Genomic DNA, 21,328 nt, shown 5'->3' with positions numbered 1-21,328 from the left:
AGGATCAATATTTGTCCAAAGACTTTAGTGACAAAGTGATGGTGACTATGATGGTGACTATGTTAGAAGCTCTGGAGAGTAGAATGCAAGTTTGAGGGGTTAATTGGTGAGAAGGAGATGAAAAAATAGATAACAAGGTAGATGGGTCTTCAGGTTTGGTTTTGATGTGGAAAAGCGGTCATAGCTGGAGGGGTCTTGACGAAAAAGGAGAATTTTTTCTTCTTTCTCCTTTTCTCTTTCCTCTTCACCCCTCTTTTCTAAGAGGAAAGAGTTGAGCCTGTGTAAATGCTGATGGGAAATCTCCATTAGAAAGGAGTTGAAGATTCAAAAATAAGGAACAATTAAAAGTTCAAGATTCCTAAGAAGGTAGGAAAGGATGGGCTCCAGAGCACAATTGGAGGGAAGGACTTAAGCTGTGACAAAGCGAGAGAGAGGCATGGGCATATATACACTACCAAACACAAGGTAGGTAGCTAGTGGGAAGCAGCCGCATAGCACAGGGAGATCAGCTCGGTGCTTTTTGACCGCCTGGAGGGGTGGGATAGGGAGGGTGGGAGGGAGGGAGACGCAAGAGGGAAGAGATATGGGAACATATGTATATGTATAACTAATTCCCTTTGTTATAAAGCAGAAACTAACACACCATTGTAAAGCAATTATACTCCAATAAAGATGTAAAAAAAAAAAAGACCTTACATGGGGACCACATCTGGGAAGACATCGCAGCACCCTCGTAAGTTACAGGGGGAGAAAAAAAAAAAAAAGAAATAGTATCTCTTCCGCCTTTAACAAGAGAAAGGAAGGATAGGTGCAAAGGAAGATTCAGATTGTGGGGGAGAGAGTTCTTGTCTGGTGACTACCAGGCAAGGCCAGCTGCTTAGGGAGTGAAGATTTGTGGAGATTGCAGGTTTGAAATTATTGTTGCGAAGAGTCATAGCAGTTTGGTTAGAGAAAGGTAGTAGAATCATTCAGCAAGCAGTTGATGGCTAGACTTATGCTGGGGAACCATCTGCTTGTTTAGGGAGTTTTCTCCTGCAGTTCTCAGATGTCTGAGGTATGAAGAAGTTGGGATGTCGCATTTATGCAGGCTTAAGTTTTTGCCAGGTATAGAGGGACTAAGGAGGTTTAGGATTTTGGCAAGAGTGATTAAAATGATGGGACATGGAGTCTGAGGTGGACTGGAGGCCAAGAAAGAAAGGAGTGAGTGAATAGGGAAAATGGAGAGGGTCCAAAGGATCCATTGATGTTGAAGACTTATTATACTGGGCATGATTGAGTAAGCCATCTGGGAGGATGGGATATTGTAGTTGTGGAGAGAAACATCAGTCATGGAGAAGTTTCAGATGATGACAGGATATGAGTGTGCAGGCTGGAGGGGGCTGAGGTAGAGCCTACCTTGTCCCCTTGCAGCCTAATCCCCACACCCCCTCCCTGCAAGTAGCTGGGGTCTTTGTAAGAGTTAGAGAAGGAATGAAACATGGAAGCAGGAATTAGCAGTGGAAGCATTTGAGTTCTGCAGTCCCAGCAAGAGAGTGTTTCATTGTTTGGTAGCACAACTTAGTACTAGGAAGTAATAGACCAAGATCCTATGTGCTTAACCTCTTTGGATCTCAGTTCCTTCATTTATAAAATAAAAGGCCACAAGTGACTTGAAGGGGAAAAGAAAAAAACTCAACTTGGAAGCAAAATCACTTAATGGATCTGCCAGCTTCTCTTAATGAGTGTAGTAGGCAGCAGGCCTTCCTGGGGATGTGGAAGAGTGACCTCCCCAAATACTGATAGAGCTCTCATCTCACCTGTTGACAATTTTATTTATAAATATGAATGGATAAGAAAGAGGCATCTAAATTTTAGTGAAAGAAGGGAGTTTGGCTTATGGCTAAGAGCAATAAGTGTAGATGGATCCTGATTAAGCAGTTAATCTATGTAACAGGAGAGAACTTAAAAATGATATCCTTCTGAGATTCAAGGGAAGAAGAGGTATGTCCATCACAATCCTGAATTGGGGTGGGGGGATGAGGTGGGGGATGAGGATGTTATTTCTTTCCTGTTGACCCAGGAGAAAATTTTCCTGACCTCCCCCCATCAAATATAAACAGGCAAATCATAAAAGAATACAGATAGTCAAAACAAAAAAATGTTTAACTTTCAATAGAAGTGATAAAACATTGATCATCCTTACCTAGTAATTAGAAAAGATTTAATACCTGGTGTTGAAGATTATCAGTGCCCTATGTTGAAGACAATGGGGAGAAGATGCTCTCATACACTATTGGAAGGAGTAGAAATTGACTCATTACTTTGGTGGGTGGTTAGACCATATCTAGCAGAATTTTACATGTGCATATGTTTGAACCAGCATTTTCACTTGCAGGAATTTACCCAACAGAAAAAATAGTCAAGTGGACAAGGATACTCATCACAACATTGTATATGATGAAAAATTGTGAAAACCTAAGTGTTCATCAATATGGGGTGGGTTGAAATCTGGTAGCAGATTTCGTTTGAGTCTTTACTAAGTGCCAAGCACTGTTTTAAGTGATTTATATGTATTAATCTAATTAATCTGCAAGACAGTCCTATGACGTAGGCACTATTATTCCTACTTTATAGACAAATAAACTAAGGCATAAAAAAAGAATACATCAAACAATAGTGATTATAGCTGTGGAAGAGGGGAGGGCACAAGAAGGGGGGTAGGAGCTGGAATAAACAGAGCCTTACATTTAAGTGTTTATTGTAAAAGGGAAAGTTCCTACTACTAAATTTGTTTTATATTCTTTTCAGTATATGATTTTTATAATTAAAAATCAAAATAAGATTGTTGGAATTTAGTGCCACTAAGATCTTATCCAGCTCTCAAATTTTATTAATCAGTGAGTCTAAACGTTTTGATTTACAATGATGGTGATGCCTGCGTTTATGCTCCTTGCAGCTGGTGGCTGGGTTGAGCGTGAAAGGGGTTGATGACTGAGAAGTCACACAGCTACACGCTCTACCCACTTTGAAATTGGTAGGAGTAGGATCTGGATCAAATGAACATCAGAACACCCTGAAGGGAAAAACAATAAGTTAAAGAGATGGTAAAAAAAAAAAAAAAAAGAGCACCATGCAATCAAGTGTGCCAGAAGAAGTAGGGAGAGGGAATGGTTTTGTTTCTGTTTGATTGGTTCATTTTGAATTCCAGCACAAGGGCTTCTTGTTTTTCCCTAATCTGTCGGACCCCTGCAGCTTCCATTGCTGCTAGGGTGTAGGGCCTCCATATCACTGTGAATACTCTGTTCTTGAGTTAGCTCTGTATAAAAACATCTTAGTTGTTTCTTAAATTGAATGTGTGGAAACGACTTATGTCAAATGGTAAAGCATTCTGATGCTCTGTTTATGTTTTAATGCTTATAGTCCTGCAAAACATTCATTACAAATGTACCCCGTCTCAGTAATATACCTGTGCCTGAAAAGTGTGGGTTTTGTTATAAATCAAAGCTGTTTTTCCTACTGAATTTTCAGATTTAAGTAACTTTTCCTCATTGTGACTGGTTGGTTGACAGTAGCTCCTTGTCAAATACTTAACAAACTATTTGAAATAGCTTGGAAAATGAATGTCTGACCTATAATTTATTCTGTTGAATCATAGAATTTCAAAGCTATATGGAACTTTATAGATGATTTAGGCAGTTTTTCTTTTTTGAGGTAAGTAAGCTTAGAAGAGGTTAGTAGATGGGTCTAAAGTCATTTTTATGGCCAGTTAGAGCAAAAAAGCAGGTCTTCTAATTTGTAGTCCAGTCAGTATTGCTTTTTTAATTCTGCAGGTATTTATTGATGACCTGTTTCTAGCCTAGCACCATGTAGTTAAAATTTAACCACATTTAGCCACTGTGGAGCAATGAGGTGTTCCATGTTAGGTGAGTTTTCCTAGTTACCTCTTTGAAGTTTACCTCTGAGTTTTACTGTGAGTCTAACTGTTTTGATAGAAATACTTTTACAACATGCATCATTCTATACTTTCTTAAAGAAATATGGGGAACATGATTTAACCCACTCTTTGTGATTTGTAGTTTTTGCCTGGGGAATTAGGAGGGAGGGTTTAGAAGGAGGGGGCAGGGATACAGATCTTTATCTAACACTAGACCATATCCTTGTCCACTTGAGGGATTCTGTGTACAAGCAGAAGACTCAGAAGCCATTACTTTGTATATGTTTCCACAAGTTTAAATTCATTTTCAAGCATTCACTATACTAAAAATGAGGTACCTGTGCACTGAGTGAGATACCAGTTTTTAAATGTTAGCCCCATCGAATCAGTCTCTGTGTAGGTATATTTTTAAATGGTTGATCTGGCCTTATGGAAAAAATGTTTAGTATTCTTTTTTTGTGTCTATTTTTGTTGCTTTGAAAATTCCATTTATAAAATCATACTTACTGAATGCATATTAAATAGGTTTTTTTAAAAATAAAAAGTAGGGGGCATATGATGATCTAATCTTCAACCCTTGTTTATGATATCTATATAGCTTTCCTTTTTAAACAAATATTTTTAATATTAATACTTTACAGAAAATTTTAAAAAAATATTTATTTATTTGGCTATGTTGGGTCTTAGTTGTGGCACACGGGATCTTTTCGTTGTGGTGTGCAGGCTTCTCTAGTTGCGGTGTGTGGGCTTCTCTAGTTGTGGCGTGTTTTGCAGATACTTAACATTTATTTATTTATATTTTTTAAGGTGATAATTTTAGCCTCTATAAATGTCAAACAAATATTTCATCATTTCGAAGAAAAAAATCTAAAAATTTTATCATTCATGCAGTTATTTAAGTAGTTCTTTTATGTTTTATATCTAAAAGAGCTGATTTTAAGTGAAAAATTGGTAGTGAGTGTAATGATATAAATTTTGCACTAACATTATAGCTACTAGTTATGTGTGGTACTAATGTTTAAATTATTGATATAACAAAATAATACTGAAAATTCAATTCCATAGTCACAGTAACTACATTTTAAGTGCTTAATGGCCACATGTGGCTAGTGGCCACTATATTGGTCATGTAGCTAGAGAATATTTCCATCATTGTAGAAATTCTGTTGGACCAGTGGTGTGAGTGACTGAAAAAAAAAGAATACCTTAAAATTGGTAGTAGCAACTCATTTTTATCATGAAAGTCAAACTGCCACTGTGTTAATGCTACAGAATTGTAAAGAAAAACTTCCCCAGAATTCTTTTTAGACACCTCAAAGACAACTTTAGAAACAAAAGAACTTGTCCACATTTTGAAAAATTTTCCTTTCCTCAATTTCCTCCCCTTTCCTTCCCTTTTGAAATGGCTTTATTTTAATATTTGTAATGCTTGTATTCAATGAATTTCCAATGAAATTTTTGTTTTAATGAACTTGGGACATAAAATATCTGTGATTATTTTGATGGATGCATTCCAAGAAATTTGGGTATTTGCCATGGTTTTTCATTGTTTTTCTTTTAGAACCAAGAAAATAAACAAAAAACCCTAAAGATGCTATGCTTTCATATCCAAATAATCAAAATTTGCACTTTCCCATAAAACACTGACATATGTTTGGGATTATCTTTTTGTATTGCTTATGACTAGATTACTCATTATTTGCCCAGTGTAGTCATTACATTTTTGCTGGGAAACAGGATGTCAGTGGTAACTTCTAGTGGTCCTTGACCTAACAGTGATTGCACAGCCCTTGTTAGGAGGGGTTAGTGAGCTGTTAATGCTCTTAAGCACGTTTCTTATTGCCTCTTCTCCCTCTCCCTGGCACCTCCCCTCATCCCTCTCCTCCCAGAATGTGTGTCAGGCTTTCTAGGATAATTCAAATGAAAACGATACTTAATAACATTCCTTTGTGTCACTCGTTTCAGAAGAAAGGAATTTAACCATCAGAGATTTTGATGATGGTAGATGCAGATATTGAGAATCTGATGTGTTTTTCTATCTCCCGGAAACACCAAGGAAATATGACAAGTGTTTAAGACAGGCTCATGCTTTTTTGGTCTGCTTAATGTTTATTTGGAGAGAAATTTTAAAAGAGGAAAATGAGTAGTTAATGGGAAGTGAGCCAAGAGACAAGAGGGTAAATGGTAAGGGACATTGGGAGCAAATGGTGAGTAGGACTGTGGAGGGCCTTTCTGCTATTGTGGACAAGGAAAGGTGGTGCTGCTAATTTCTCTCTGTTCCCATTAGCCTGCCGGAGCTTCTGACTTTCCTGCTGAGAGATCCTCCTCTATAGCATATATAAAAGAGGGAGAAATACTGGAGGAGGAATGAAATAATATTCCTGGTAGTAAAAGAGGTTTACCTTAGTTGTTTTCATATAGCCACATGGTATTTAACCCTTGCTGTATGCTTGCCCAGAAGCAGTGACACCAAATTATTAATCCAACTAGAAAGCTTGTTGAGTATGTTGTGGTGGTTTTTGAATGAAGTACTTTTTGCCTTCAGTACCAAAACTTTATTAACTTTATTAAAATTAAAAATAATTTATTGAGGTGAAATTGACATAATGTAAAATTAACCATTTTAAAGTGAAAAATTAAGTAACATTTAGTATATTCACAGTGTTGCACAACCACCACCTCTTTCTAGCTCCAAACATATCCATGACTCCAAAGGAAAACCCCTTATCCATTAAGCAGTTTCTCCCCACTCTCCTCCACACCCCAGCTCTGCAACCAGCAATCTGTGTTCTATCTCCCTGGATTTATCTATTTTGGATATTTCGTATAAATGGGATCATTCAGTATGTCACCTTTTGTGTAGGGCTTCTTTTCACTTAGCAAAATGTTCTCAAGGTTCATCCAAGTGGTAGCATGTATCATTCCTTCATTCCTTCTTATGACTTAATTAGATTCCACTGTATGAGTATACTATAATTTGTTTATCTGTTAATCCATTGATGGACATTTGGGCTGTTCCCACCTTATGGTTATTATGAACAGTGCTGCTATGAGCATGGGTGTACATGTACATGTTTAAGTACCTGTTTTTAATTATTTTGGGTATATATTTAGGAGTAGAATTATGGAGTCTTATGGCAATTCTATGTTTAACTTTTTGAGGAACAGCCAAACTGTTTTCTATGGTGGCTGAACCATTTTACATTACTGCCAGCAATGTACAAGGGTTCCAGTTTCTCCACATCCTTGTCAATAGTTGTTATTTTACATTTTTAACAAATTATGGCTATCCTGGTGGTTTTGAAGTGGTACCTCATTGTGGCTTTGATTTGCATTTCCCTAATGCTAATGAATTTGGGTGTCTTTTCGTGTGCTTTTTGACCATTTGCATATCTTCTTTAAAGAATGTCTTTTCAAATCCTTTGCCTGTTTCCAATTGGGTTGTTTGTTTTTTTGTGGTTGAGTTGTAAGTGTTCTTTATATATTCTGAATGCTAGACCCCATTGGTTATATGATTTGCAGATATTTTCTTCTATATATTGCCTTTTCACGTTCTTGAAATGTCCTTTTATGCACAAAAATTTTAAATTTTGATGAAGTCCAGTTTATCCATTTTTTCTATTGTTGCTCCTGCTTTGGGTTTCATATCTATGAATCCATTGCCAAATCCATGATCGTGAAGATTTACCCATGTTTTCTTCTATGAGTTTTATGGTTTTAGCTCTTAGATATAAGTCATTGATCCGTTTTTAGTTAATTTTTAGTTAACTTTTGTATATGGTGTGAGGTAGAAGTCTGACTTTATTCTACTTTTTATAACTGCTGTAAAAACTATGCACTTAATTCATGACTTCTTTAAAATGTGTTGTTAGAGGCTGGATGGCAGGTTTTGCAGAACCCTGAATCCTAGTGGTTTGTAACAGCACAATGATTTCTCATTCATGCTGCACTACTCTCTCAGATCTCTCGGGGACTTTGGTTCATGGTATCTTTACTCAGGGATGAAAGCTGATAAAGGTCACTGTGGACCTTTCGTGCTCAAGCTCTCTAAGACCTCTACTTTGACATAATTCCATTGACCGAAGCAAGTCACTTAGCCACGTCGAGCTTGAAGAGAGAAGTGTAATCCTACCAGCTGCCCAGAAGGAGAAGAAAAGAAAGTAAGTAGTGCACAGTCACTACAAGAGGACAGGATTGAACATGTGTTTGCAACATATTTGAAATATTTGTTCCAAGATACGCAATTTTAAAACATTCCCATTTAAGGGGGTTGAAAGTTCTCCGTAAAAGGACATGGTAAAGCATAATTGATTCAAAATTTGAGGTAAATTTTATACTAACTGTGCTTGCTGAAGTTTACCTTTACATTATTTGTAAAGAAAAAATTGTTCAGTTAAGTGATAGTATGAGATTTAATGAAGAGAATTTTGTCTTAATTTATAAAACAATTTTTAAGTAGTTTAGTAGGAAGTATTCATACTCAAGGAATTTGGGTACAGATTGTTTATTAAAACTTTTGTATGTCAAAATTGTGAAAAAGAAGGAAATATTAGTAATAACAGTTTTGCAAGGCACTTTAAGGTTATTACTTTTTTTTTTTTTTTTTTTTTTTTTTTTTGCGGTACGCAGGCCTCTCACTGTTGTGGCCTCTCCCGTCGCGGAGCACAGGCTCCGGACGCGCAGGCTCAGCGGCCATGGCTCACGGGCCCAGCCACTCCGCGGCATGTGGGATCTTCCCGGACCGGGGCGTGAACCCGTGTCCCCTGCATCGGCAGGCAGACTCTCAACCACTGCGCCACCAGGGAAGCCCTAAGGTTATTACTTTTGTCTATCAGGATTTTAAAATTTAAAAACATTTTAAAACTTAATAGACTAAATCCTATAAATCAAGATAAACTAGTTTGTGTGGCATCTGTAATCCAGCATTAGAGCTTAGTTACCCGCAGAGTAACAAAAATGTTGATGTTAACATATAGTTGTCCAGTCTCTTACCCACTTTTCATAAACTATGGAAATAGAAAAATTAAAATGTATAATATTTCTCTTATATTATTCAGTTACATTGCTAAAATGTGCCACTATATAGCAGAGAATGTATTATAGAACACCAGTAGGTGTCAGCCACAGCCTTTGCAGCAGGCTGATTATTTACCAGGCTTTTGGGGTTTTTTAAAACCCAGTATTCTGATGAACTGCAGTTTTCTCAAGGTTGGTGTGCTTATTTTTAAATTAAAACTCAGGATACTTACTAATAAAGACATAGTGATGCACTAATGGCAGCAGGAACATTATTCAGTGCTTAATCGTGTGTGTAGCTAAATAGCTCAAAGAGGTAACTAGTTTGTCATGGAAAAATTGCGATTCTGTCTGATGGAGACAAGTAGGCATCTGGAAAGAATGACCATGGGTCCTTTAGTTAGCCAGATATGATACTGATATTGTAGCAGATCAAACTAGATGAGGGTCTAATACCACTTCTTTTCTGGACAAGCCTTTCCTTTTTAGAGGAACAACTATTAAGCCTCTTATCTCCCCTCCACCACCCACAGAGTGGTTTAGTTTGCCTGGGATGCTTTGTAAGTATGCCCATAAGTGGAAGTGTATATTCCTCTTACTAGGCGAGATACCAGTACTAGAAGAAACATTTTGGGGACTTGGACAGATCCAAGAGCAACATTCAAGGAAAGACCATTCATGAAGGACCTCATTGCAGATAATTGATGTCAAAACATGGGGGAAAGGGAATCACAGCATTCAGCATTTGGAAACAAAATGTGGTTTTATCAAAAGTGGGAACTCAATAAATGTTTCACTGACTTCATAAACAGTATTCATATTCAGTGCTATTTTATTGTAAAAGGGCGAGGATATTATATGTGTAAGTAGCTTGGGATACTGTTGCTAAGTATTTAAATACATCAATATACCTATATGAAATTAATAGTTTTATTTCCTTGATTAAAATAAACTAGTGGATTTCCATTGTGTTCAAGATTTTTAAAAATAGTTTTTCCTCAATATAAAATATAAGCCTTTAGTGATCTGTTCCTTGGTACTCTCTGCAAAATCATATACCTTCATACCTGATGGCCCAGAAATACCAAACTAATGGCATTTCTCTTATTGAGTGTTTAGAACCTAAATTGCATATCATATGATTGGTTACTCAATTATGTAGCAATTTAAATACTACATTTTAAAATTTAATTTTTTTTAATTTAAAAGACATACATGCTCATTGTTAAAGATTCAGATGATAAAAAAGTAGATGGAGAATAGCAACACTGGTTCTTTTCCTAATGATAATCACTGTTTATAAATTTCTCTCAGAAAAATTATTTGTTACAAATCTAAAACTTTATAGTCCCCCAAACTTTTGTTTTTCTGTTGACACAATTGTTTTTATAACAAGTGTTTGAAAATATAAGATTTTTGTCATGAGTACTGTTGGGGAGTTACAGCAGAAAAAATTATATTTTTGATTTCCCAAACATACCTCTCTTTTTGTCTTTTCATATGTTGCTTCATGTGCCTACAAAGCTAACCAGAACTTTCTCCTCCCCGCTCCATGGCAACCTCTGATAATTTATATTTGTCTTTCAAGCCTCAGGTTAGACATAATTTCTTTTAAAAAGTCATTCCTGATTCTTTGTTACTGATATTTAGTTTAACTCTACAGTATGTTTTAATGTAGAATAAAAAAAAATTACTCCTAACTCAGTGTGCTCCTTTAGCTTTAACAACTCCTGTCTTTGTGTTTATGTGTATCTGTGTGCATGTGCATGTGTGAGAGATGCAGGCTGACTTTCAGTTACTTACAGGAGGCTTTTCCTTCTACCCAGGGCCTCCAGCAGAGAGAAGTCTGCTTTCAGTCTACGACTGGAATTTTTCTAGGATTCTTTTCATGGAATAGCCAGTCCTTCCAGAGCTATGACTCTGTGTAAGAGACCTAGACCCATCTCCCTTCCTCTCCTCCCAATGGCCAGTTTCCTATCCCTGCCATATCACACTCCTACTCCGAACTTAGAACTTGGGCCAGATGTGACACTCCCTTAGACCACCTGAGCTCCAGCTTACTCTTTTTATCCTGAGTTTGGTTAGGTTTTGATGTCAGCCCCCTGGGATTTTAGTTTCTTCCTCCTGAGGTGCAATTTGGGATTTTGGTTTGGCGGGGGGTAGGTGTTATTTTCTTATGGCTGCTATAACAAATTACACAGGCTATGTGACTTAAAATAACAGAAATTGATTGTCTCACAGTTCTGGAGGGCAGAAGTTCAAAATCAAGGTGTTGGCTGGGTTGGTTTCTTCTCGTGGCTCTGAGGAAGAATCTGTTCCTTTCTCTGAGCTTCTGGAGGTTGCCAGCGGTGTTCCTTGACTTTGCAGCTGCATCACTCCAATCTCTGGCTCCGACGTCACATAGTGTTATTCCCTCTGTCTTTGTCTGTTAAAAACATTTTCATTTCTTCCATGATTGTGGAGTATGAGATCTGGTTTCTGTTCAAATGTATAAATTTAAATTGTAGTATGGTCTATGTAAGTATAAACCCAGACCTGCTGATTTATTATTTTCACATTTTCTGAAAATTCACCGCCCTTCAAAAGATAGTACTTTGTGTTTAAGCTATTTAGAAATGTTTATACATTTTTCAAAAATAAAATTTAATTCTGAGTTTTTAATTTTCAGCCAGAAAACCTTGCTCAGAAGCTTCCAAACCTTGTGGAACTGTGAGTCTGCTTATTCAAATTTTTTTAAAAGACAAGAATGAACATAATTTTAAGTTATTTGAAATAATGGGAAATACAATTTTAATGTATTAATTTATTATTTTTTGGTATTATGATCATGGTGCTCATGTAGGTAGACCTGTGGTTCTGCTAAACCCAATAGTATTTTAAAGTATTTTACCATTTAAATTTGTGTTTTAAATATCTTACTTCGGGGTAGTGAAGGTGATGAAAGATACATTTTTTTCTGGGGGCAGCATCTTTGTCACAGAATCCTTCTGGATACTCCATGTAATTGGGAATATTTATTATTATTATTGTTACTACTACTACATGTGATACTGATATAAACAGTCTGATGGTATAAAAGATTTAAAATATAGAGTAAAAGACCCCTTCCTTACATCCTACATTTGTTTTAGTTCTGTTGATGATTTACCTCCATAATACTAAATAATGTTTACACCTTTGTTTTTTAGTACATCAACTTCAAGTATCTGTTCACTAAAGAAGATAAGAAATTTCAATATCTTGTATTTCCCTTTCTTTCTACCCGTCTAATTCCGTTGAAGGAGGAATTTGCATCACCTTTCCTTGTTCCTTTTATTATTTGGTATGATTTTCAGGAGGTAAAGTAGGGAAAGCTAACTTTACACCTTCCTCTATAAGCCGGGAGTCTGTGTCGTTTTCTTTTTTATCCATCCTTTTATTTTAAAAAATTTCAAACCAACAAAAAAGTTGAAAGCATAGTACAATGAGCATCCATACAATTGATTCTTGAACAACATGGGGGTTAGAGGTGCCACTCCCTCATAGTTGAAAATCCAAGTATAACTTTATAGTCGGCTCTCCATATCCACAGTTCCACATCTGTGGACTCACCCAACCTCAGATGGTGTAGAACTGTAGTAGGTACTTGTTGAAAAAAAAAATCAGAGTATAAATGGACTTGTGTAGTTCAGACCCATGTTGTTCAAGGATCAACTGTTCAGTCTTCACCTAAATTTAACCACTTAACATTTTGCCACATTTCCTTTCTCTCTTTGCCTTTCCTACCCTCTCTTTACTCTCGCTCTCTCCCTCCGCCTTCCTTCTCTCCCTCTCTCACACACACTATGATACTTTACCCCTAAATACATTAGTATGTATCTCCTAAGAACAAAGACGTTTTTGCACGTAATTGTATTGTTTTTAGGCCTAAGAAAAGTAATATTATTTCAATAATATCATCTAATATATAGTTCGTATTTAAATTATCCCAATTTTCCCCAAAAAATATCTTTTTGAAGTAGATGTCTGGATTTGTCTGATTGTTTCCTCTGGATTAGGTTCAGTTTAAACATCTTTGGTGATGTTCTACCCCATTTGCTTTATCAAGTTTTTGCTTTCATTCTCTTTATACATATTATATGTGTATTTATTTTTTTTCTGAAGCTTTTGAGAAAAAGTTACATACATTGTGGTTCTTTACCCTTAAATACTTCAGTGTGTATTTCCACGAACAAGGATGACTTAACATTTTTTTAGGTCTACTTTTCTGTCCTTAATAGGTGCTTTATATTTTTCTTCATATAGATTTTGAACATTTCTAATAGTTTGTTCCTAAATATTTATTTTTTTTGCTGTGTAAATGATTTTTCTTATCTGTTATATCTTCTAACTGGCTATTTTTTGTATATAGGAGCACTATGGGTTTTTGCATGTTAACTTTATATCTTGCTCCTTCCTGAAATCTTTTATTGTTTGAGTTAGTTTTATCATTGATTCTCCAGAGTTTTCCAGGTATACTCTCATGTCTGAAAATACAGACAGTGTTATTTCTTCTTTTCCAAATCTTTAATTATCTTCTCTATTCTGATTGCATTGGCTAGTCCCTCTCCAGGGCAGTGTGAAATTGTACTTGAGGTAGTGGGCATCCTTGTCATCTTTCTGACCTTAGTGGGAATACCTCCAGGTTTTCCCCACTAAGAAAGATGCTGGCTTTACAGTTAACACAATTCTTTTCTGTTCAGTAAATATCCATCTGTGTTAGTAATCTATTGCTGCTTAACAGATTACCCAAAATGTACTTGCTTAAAATGTAGGTGTGCTTAAAAGAATAAACACTTATTCTCTGATATTTTCTGAAGGTCCAGAATCTGGGCTTGGCTTAGCTGGGTGCCTTTGCTTCAATGTCTCTTTCAAGTCTCTAATCAAGATTGTTGCCCAGGGCTGCTGACTTACCTGAAAGCTCAACTGAAGAAAGATCCTCTTCTGTGTTCACTCATGTGGTTGTTGGCAGGATTCAACCAATTTCTTGCAGTTCGTTGGACTGAGGGCCTCAGTTCCTAGCTGGCTGTTGGGCAGAGAACTCCTTTAGTTCCTTGCCACTTAGCCTCTGTTATGTTGCTCACAACATGGCAGCTGATTTCCATCAGAGTGAGCAAGCAGAAAAGCAAGAAAGGGTATACAAGACAAGAGCCATAGTCTCTTTCTGACCTAATCTTGGAAGTGGCATCCTGTCACTGTTACTATATCTGTCCTTTAGAAGGGAGCCACTAGATCTAATGAACACTCAAGGGGAGGCTATTACACAAGGTCCTGAATGCCAGGTAGCAGAGATCATTGGGGACCATCCTAGGGGCTACTTACCACACTATTAATTCCTATTTTCTCAAGATTTTTTTGTTAGTAATGGGCGTGAAATTTTTTCAAAGGTTTTTTCAGACTTTAAAGCTAAAGGAAAAATTCTTGGGGGTTTCAGGCAAAAAGGTGAAACAATCATGAAGATGAAGAAGATTGCACCATAAGACTCCACACTGAATTATCTGTACAATGGCTGTTGAATTCTAACTTGACGGTTTTTATTTCTTTGAGCCCCCCCTTTTTTTTTTTTTTTTTGCAGTACGCAGGCCTCTCACTGTTGCGGCCTCTCCCATTGCGGAGCACAGGCCCCGGACGCGCAGGCTCAGTGCCCATGGCTCATGGGCCCAGCCGCTCCGCGGCATGTGGGATCCTCCCGGACTGGGGCACGAACCTGTGTCCCCTGCATCAGCAGGCGGACTCTCAACCACTGCGCCACCAGGGAAGCCCTCTTTGAGCCCTTTAAAAGTATTTGTCTCCTGAGGTTGCTGTCTTTTCTTGAGATTGCTATCCATTGTTGTTGTTGACATTTTTCTGGGTTTTCATATATTGAGTAATTTTAGATTATATTCTGACAAATGAGGACATATGTTTTGGAGACTGGAATCTGTTATATTTCATCAAAGAGTGTTGATGTTTTTATTGGGCTGGCCGGAAAGTTTGTTTGGGTTTTTCCATAACATCTTATGGAAAAACCTGAACGAACTTTCCGGCCAGCCCAATATTTCAGTGATTAATGTACCTGGTTTGACTCAAGCAGTAAACAGCCTCTTGGAAGGCAGCTGAAATCTCAGTCTGGTTCTTTTATCTTTAGTTGTAGTTTCTTCCACATGTAAATGGTTTTGCAGTCAGCCACTGATTTAGGCAAAGTTTATACATAGGATTTGGGGTTTCCCCTCCCTGGCTTTTATTTTTTTTTCTGGTATTCTCCCTTTATTTGTCAGGGGCCATGGTTGCCCTGAACTCTGTCCTCCTTTAGGCTAGCAACACTGCAGTTTTCTATTGGAATTTTAGCCATTTTTTGTGATAACTGTATCCTTCCTTAGACTAAATGCTTTTTTTTTTTTTAAATGAAACCCAGAATCACCCAGTGCCGTTCTTTCTTATAAGTTTTGACTCTCCTTCAGAATTGGCTTATTTGTTTACTCTTGCAGTGCCTTAGGTTCATTTTGTCTGTGTGTGTTGTTCAGTGTTTTAGTTGCCAGAGGATTGGTCCAGTAGGAGTTTATTCTGCTGTACTGGAATTAGAGCTTGCATTCTTTTATTTTAATCTGTTTCTGCCTCTATAACTCAAGTGGGTTTCTTGAGGTCAACATTAGTTGGTTCTTTGATTTTGACCAGTCTAACAATCTGGCTCATTTAACTGGAGTGTTTAGACTGTTTATGTTTAATATGATTACTGATATGATTGAATTTAAGTTCACCAACTTAACAGTTTGTCTTCTGTTTGTCCCAGTTGTTCTTTGTTATTTTTCCCTCTTTACTTTTCTTCTTTTAAATTATTTTTGTGTTATTTAGGATTAAATTTTACTATTATTGATTTATTAACTCTACTTCATTTCAATGTTGAAAGATTTATATTATGTTTCTTTAACCTATTATAATCTACCTTCACATAATATACTACTTCACATTTAATATAAGAACCTTAGATCAATACTTTCAGTTCATCGCTCCTATCCTTTGTGCTACTGTCCTGTGTTTTACATGTGTGTGAGTGTTGTGAGAGAGATAGATCTATGTATGTATAAACCATGTATATATCAGTCAGGGTCCAGTTAGGAGATAGAAACCATACCCCTGTTTAAGCAGGGAGAAGTAATATGAAGAATTGTTAACTAGTAAAATGTTACTAACTACTAAAAGAGGTAAAAGAGGACTCCATGGTATTCATAATTAATTAGTAAGTACAAAAAAGTAGATCTGGACCAAGAGAAAGTAGACAATGAAGGAACTAAAGACTTAGGAGAGCCCCAAACCTAGGCTGAGATTAGACTTCTTCAAATAAGATGTGGCTGCCACAAAACATACAGTGCTCTGGTGGTGAAGAACCTTGCCATCTGGTTAGGCCAGAGCAGATCTGTAATATCAGCTCACTGTTTCAGGACGGTGTTGGTAATGTAGAGCTGATCTATTAGAAACAGTCTGACTGGTAGGAAGGAGGCAATTGCCTGAGAGCATGTCAGAGCTAACGCAGAAGTAGCCACAGGGTGGGAAGACAGTTGCTTGAGGCCAACTGAAGTTCTTTATAGAAATGCATTGTTGGATGGGGAGAGTGTGGCCTGAGGATAATAGCCTGAGATGCCACAAAAGTGACTTCATGGTCACTTTGAGAATGTAGTTTAAGGTTGTCCAAGAGGACTACTGGGCCTTGGCTGTGTGCTGGATAAAAAATTGAAAGGGGACTGGACCCAGAAAGGAAATGCCTTCCTGCTACTCTCATCTTGCAGAGTCACTCCAGTACCCTCTTTTGATAACATTAGGCCTAACATTAGATCAGTTGGCAAAGGAGAAATTTTGACAGGGTCCAGCTCCAATATGGCATAGCAGGTAGATTTGGAGCTGAGAGACAAAATTGATAACTGGCAAAATACACTATTATAATTTTGAATTTAAGTTGTCAATTAAAGAAATTTTAAAATGAGAAAAAAAAGTCTTTAATATTAATTCCTATATTCTCTCGGATTTGGTTTGCCTGAAAAATGTCTTTATTTCTCCTTTTTTAAAAATTAAACTTTTTACTTTGAGATAATGGTAGTCACACGTAATCTTAAGAAATAATAAGTAAACATCCTTGGGTACTCTTTGAGGTTCTGCCGGTGTTCATGTCTTGTATAACTACAGTATAAGATCACCACCAGGAAACTGACATTGCTACAATCCACTGATATTATTCAGTTTTCATCATTTTCTACCCTTTTATAATCACATTCTCCCTGTCCCCCAAACCCTGGCAACTACTACTCTGTTCTCCATCTCTATGATTTTGTCATTTTAATTTGTTATGTTATATAAATCATATAGTATATAACCTTTCAGGACTGGCTTTTTTTTTCATTGAGCATAATTTCCTTGAGATCTATTTAAGTTGTTGCATGTACCAATAGTTCCTTTATGTTGTTGGGTTATATTTCACAGTGTGGATGTAATGGAGTTTGTTCATCCACTCACTTATTGAAGGACATATTGGTTGTTTCCAGTTTTTAGCTATTACGAAATTTTAGCTGCTATGAACATTCATGTACATGTTTTTTTGTGTGTGAATAAGTTTTCATTTCTCTGCGATAAATGCTTAAGAATGTAATTGCTGAGTCACATGGAAATTGCATGTTTCATTTTTTAAATTGAGATATAATTTACGTACCATAAAATTTTAATCATACACTTTTAAAGTGTATGGTTCAGTGGTTTTGGTATATAAACAAGGTTGAGCAACCATTATCACTGTCTAATCCAGAACATTTTCATCACCCCAAAAGAAACCCATCAATAGTCATTCCCCTCCCCCAATTCCTTGTAACTCCCTAATAGGTGTGAACTGGTATCTTGTAGTTTTCATTTGTATTTTTCTAATGACTAATGATGTCTTTTCCTGTGCTTATTGGGCATTTGTATATTTTCCTTGGGGAAATCTATTCAAATCTGCTGTCCATTTAAAAATTATTATCTAAGAGTGTTTTATGTATTTGGAATACCAGACCCTTATCACATATATCAGCAGTCCCCAACCTTTCTGGCACCAAGGACTGGTTTTGGGGAAGACAATTTTTCCACGGACGGGGTGGGGGCAGGTGGTTCAGGTGGTAATGCAAGCGATGGGGAGCAGTAGGGAGTGGCAGATGAAGCTTCTCTTGCTCGCCTGTCGCTTACCTCCTGCTGTGCAGCCTGGTTCCTAATAGGGCACGGACAAGTACCAGTCTGCGACCTGGGGGTTGGGGACCCCTGATATATATGATTTGCAAATATTTTCTCCCATTCTGTGGTTTATCTTTCACTTTCTTGATAAATTTTTATTTGGTTGCTTGTGCTTTGTTGTCATGTCTGAGAAACTTTCTAATCCAATGTCATGAAGATTTATTCCTCTTTTCTTATTTGAGTTGTATAATTTTAGCTCTTACATTTAGGTCTTTGATCCATTTTGAATTAATTTTTGCATATGATATGATGTAGAAGTCTATGTTCTGTTTTTGCATGGGATAACCAGTTATCTCACCACCATTTATTGAGAAGGCTACTCTTTTCCCCATTGAATTGTCTTGGCATGTTTGTTAAAAATCAGTTGACCATAGACACATGGGCATGTTTCTGGATTTTCACTTCTGTTCCATTGATCTGTATGTTTTATCTTTTTGCCAGTACCATGCAGACTTGATTACTCTAGCTTTGTAGTGAGTTTTGAAATTGAGCAGTATGGATCCTCCAACATTATCCTTATTTTTCAAAATTGTTTTAGCTATTCTAAATCCCTTGCATTTCCATGTGAATTTTAAGATCCACTTGTCAATTCATGCCAAAAAAAAAAAAAAACGCCAAATGTGATTGTTGATAACGACTACACTGAATCTTTAGATCAGTTTGTGGATTATTGCCATCTTAACAGTATTATGTCTTCTAATTTTTGAATGTGGGATATCTTTCTATTTATTTAGGTCTTCAGTTTCCTTCAACAGTTTTAAAATTTGAACATTGAACACTTTTCAGCGTAAAAATGCTGAATTTCTTCTCTTAGATTTTTTCTTTTTGATGTTATTGTACATAGAACTATATTCTTCTTTTTTTTTTTTTCCCCCATAGGCCTCTCACTGTTGTGGCCTCTTCCGTTGCAGAGCACAGGCTCCAGACGCGCAGACTCAGCGGCCATGGCTCACGGGCCCAGCCGCTCCGCGGCATGTGGGATCTTCCCAGACTGGGGCACGAACCCGTGTCCCCTGCATTGGCAGGTGGACTCTCAACCACTGCGCCACCAGGGAAGCCCAAAAACTATATTCTTAATTTCACTTTAGAATTGTTCAGTACCTAGTATATAAAAATACAGTTGATTTTTGTATATTGATATTATATCCTCCAGCCTTGCCAACTTCATTCATTAGCTCTTTTTTGTTGTTGAATTCCTTGGGGTTTTCTATATATAAGATCAAGTCATCTACCAGTAAAGAGTTGTATTTCTTCTTTTCTGATCTGTATGCCTTTTATTTCTTTTTCTTGCTTAGTTGCCCTGGCTAGAACATAGAATGTTGAATAGAAGTGATGAGACAAGACATCTTTGTGTTGTTCTTGTGCTCAGTTACCTTAGTGGTCAGCTAATGATCAAGCAGAGATTTCCTTACCTAGCTGAATCTGCTAAGTCTCCCAGTCCTTGCTGAGGGTCTCTGTATATGTATTGTGGCATGCTTTCCCCTCTCATCTAGGCACTTGACAACTTTGCCTTACACTTCACTTCTTATGTAGAACTTCAAGTCCAGCAGAGGTGAGAGCTTAGGGTCTTCTCGGGTCTTTCCTGAGCATATGTGCAGCTCCGGGCATGCATGTGACCTAGATTTCTAGAAATATGTCAGAGTTTTTCAAAGTTCTCTGGAAGGAACTCCCCAACGTTTTCATTTAAGGTTTTTGGTTGTCTATTGTTTGCTCCAGCTGTTATCTAGTGCCTCAGGCACCAGCGAAGTTAAACAATTGCCTGTAATTTATCTCAATTGGAGAAAGGGTTTTTGTACCCGGCAAGCTTCTAGTCAGATCAAGTTAAAAACAGCCTTGCAAGTGGGGTCTTTCAGAGATCCATGAGACAGTCAAATGACAGTTCTCTGGAAACGAACTCCGACTTGGTTCTGCCCCTTTAGGTACTAGCCAGGCTACTGCAATTGAAGTGAAAAGCAAAGTGATTTTCCAGGCTTCTGCAGAGGTGGAGAGTAGGGTATAGGACTGGGGCAAGTAAAAATACCCCAAAATTCACAGCTTAGTCTTCTTACTGAGATTTTTGCCTTTTTTCTTACATAAACCCTCCCTGTATTACTGCAAGTCTTTGGTTAATTTCCAGAGTTCTGTACATGTAGCTTCTGATAATTATTGCCAGTATTATTGTTGATTTTACAGATAAAGAGAATTTTTGGAGGTCTTTATTCTGCCACTTTTGATCTGAATTTGTAGTTTCATTAAAAACTGCCAAATAATTTCCCAGGTTGGCTGTACCATTTTACATTCTCCCCCGGCAATGTGTGATTGTTGCAGTTTCTCCACATCTCACCTGCATTATTTTGTTGTCATTACTTTAAATTTTTGTCATTCAGATAGATGTGTGGTTTTATCTAATTATGGTTTTAATTTGTATTTCTCTAATGGCTTATAACGTTAATTTAACATCTTTTCAAGTACTTGTGATCTTTATCTTTTCTTCAGTGAAATGTCTGTTCATGTCTATTGCTCATTTTCTATTTGGATATTTTTCTTTAGTTGTAAGAGTTTTAAGAGTTCTTTACATATTCTAGAAAACAGTCCTTGGTTGTATAGGTTGTTTACAAATATTTTCTCCCTCTGTATAACTTCTATTTTCATGTTCTTTTGTAGAGCAGAAGTTTTACATTTTGATGAGGTCCACTTTGTCAATTTTTGCTTTTATGTATCATGTTTTTAGTGTCAAATTTAAGAACTTTGTCTAGTCCTAGACCCTGAAGATTTTCTCCTGCTTTTTTTCTCTAAAAGTTTATAGTTTTTTGCTTTACATTCATCTTCATAGTTCTGAAATGTGTATGTTTTGCCTTCTGGAATTAGAGTTCTTGGTTGTCAGTTACTTTTTTTCTTTCAACATTTTCACGGTGTTTATTGTCTTCTGGCTTGCATACTTTCTGAAGAGACATCTGCTGACATTCCTATATTTCTTCCTCAGTATGTAATGTGTCTTTTTTCCTTGGGCTACTTTGAAGAATGTCTGATTCTTCTATTGGTTTTCAGGGATTTGATTTTGATGTACTTTGTTGTGGTTTTCTTTTTCTTTATCCTTGACATTCATTGAGCTTCTTGGGTTTGTGTCTTTATAGTTTGCATCAAATTTGGATTTTTAAAATATATTTCTTTAGA

The 21,328-nt window shown here is 36.8% G+C and overlaps 1 protein-coding gene across 3 annotated transcripts in view; it reads left to right on the top strand.

Annotated features, from left to right (window-relative positions):
• The window catches only part of LRRC28 (leucine rich repeat containing 28), a 185,631-nt gene that overhangs the window by 7,623 nt on the left and 156,680 nt on the right, over positions 1–21,328 (top strand). For all 3 annotated transcript variants that reach the window (XM_060155757.1, XM_060155748.1, XM_060155738.1), the window contains exon 3: positions 11,598–11,638. In XM_060155757.1, the coding sequence (XP_060011740.1) occupies positions 11,598–11,638 (41 nt within the window). The remainder of the gene's footprint in view (positions 1–11,597; positions 11,639–21,328) is intronic.

Source organism: Lagenorhynchus albirostris, chromosome 1 (assembly GCF_949774975.1).
Source record: "Lagenorhynchus albirostris chromosome 1, mLagAlb1.1, whole genome shotgun sequence".
NCBI lineage: Eukaryota > Metazoa > Chordata > Mammalia > Artiodactyla > Delphinidae > Lagenorhynchus > Lagenorhynchus albirostris.
Note: the sequence above shows the minus strand (reverse complement) of the source record. Positions and strands in the feature narration are given on the sequence as shown.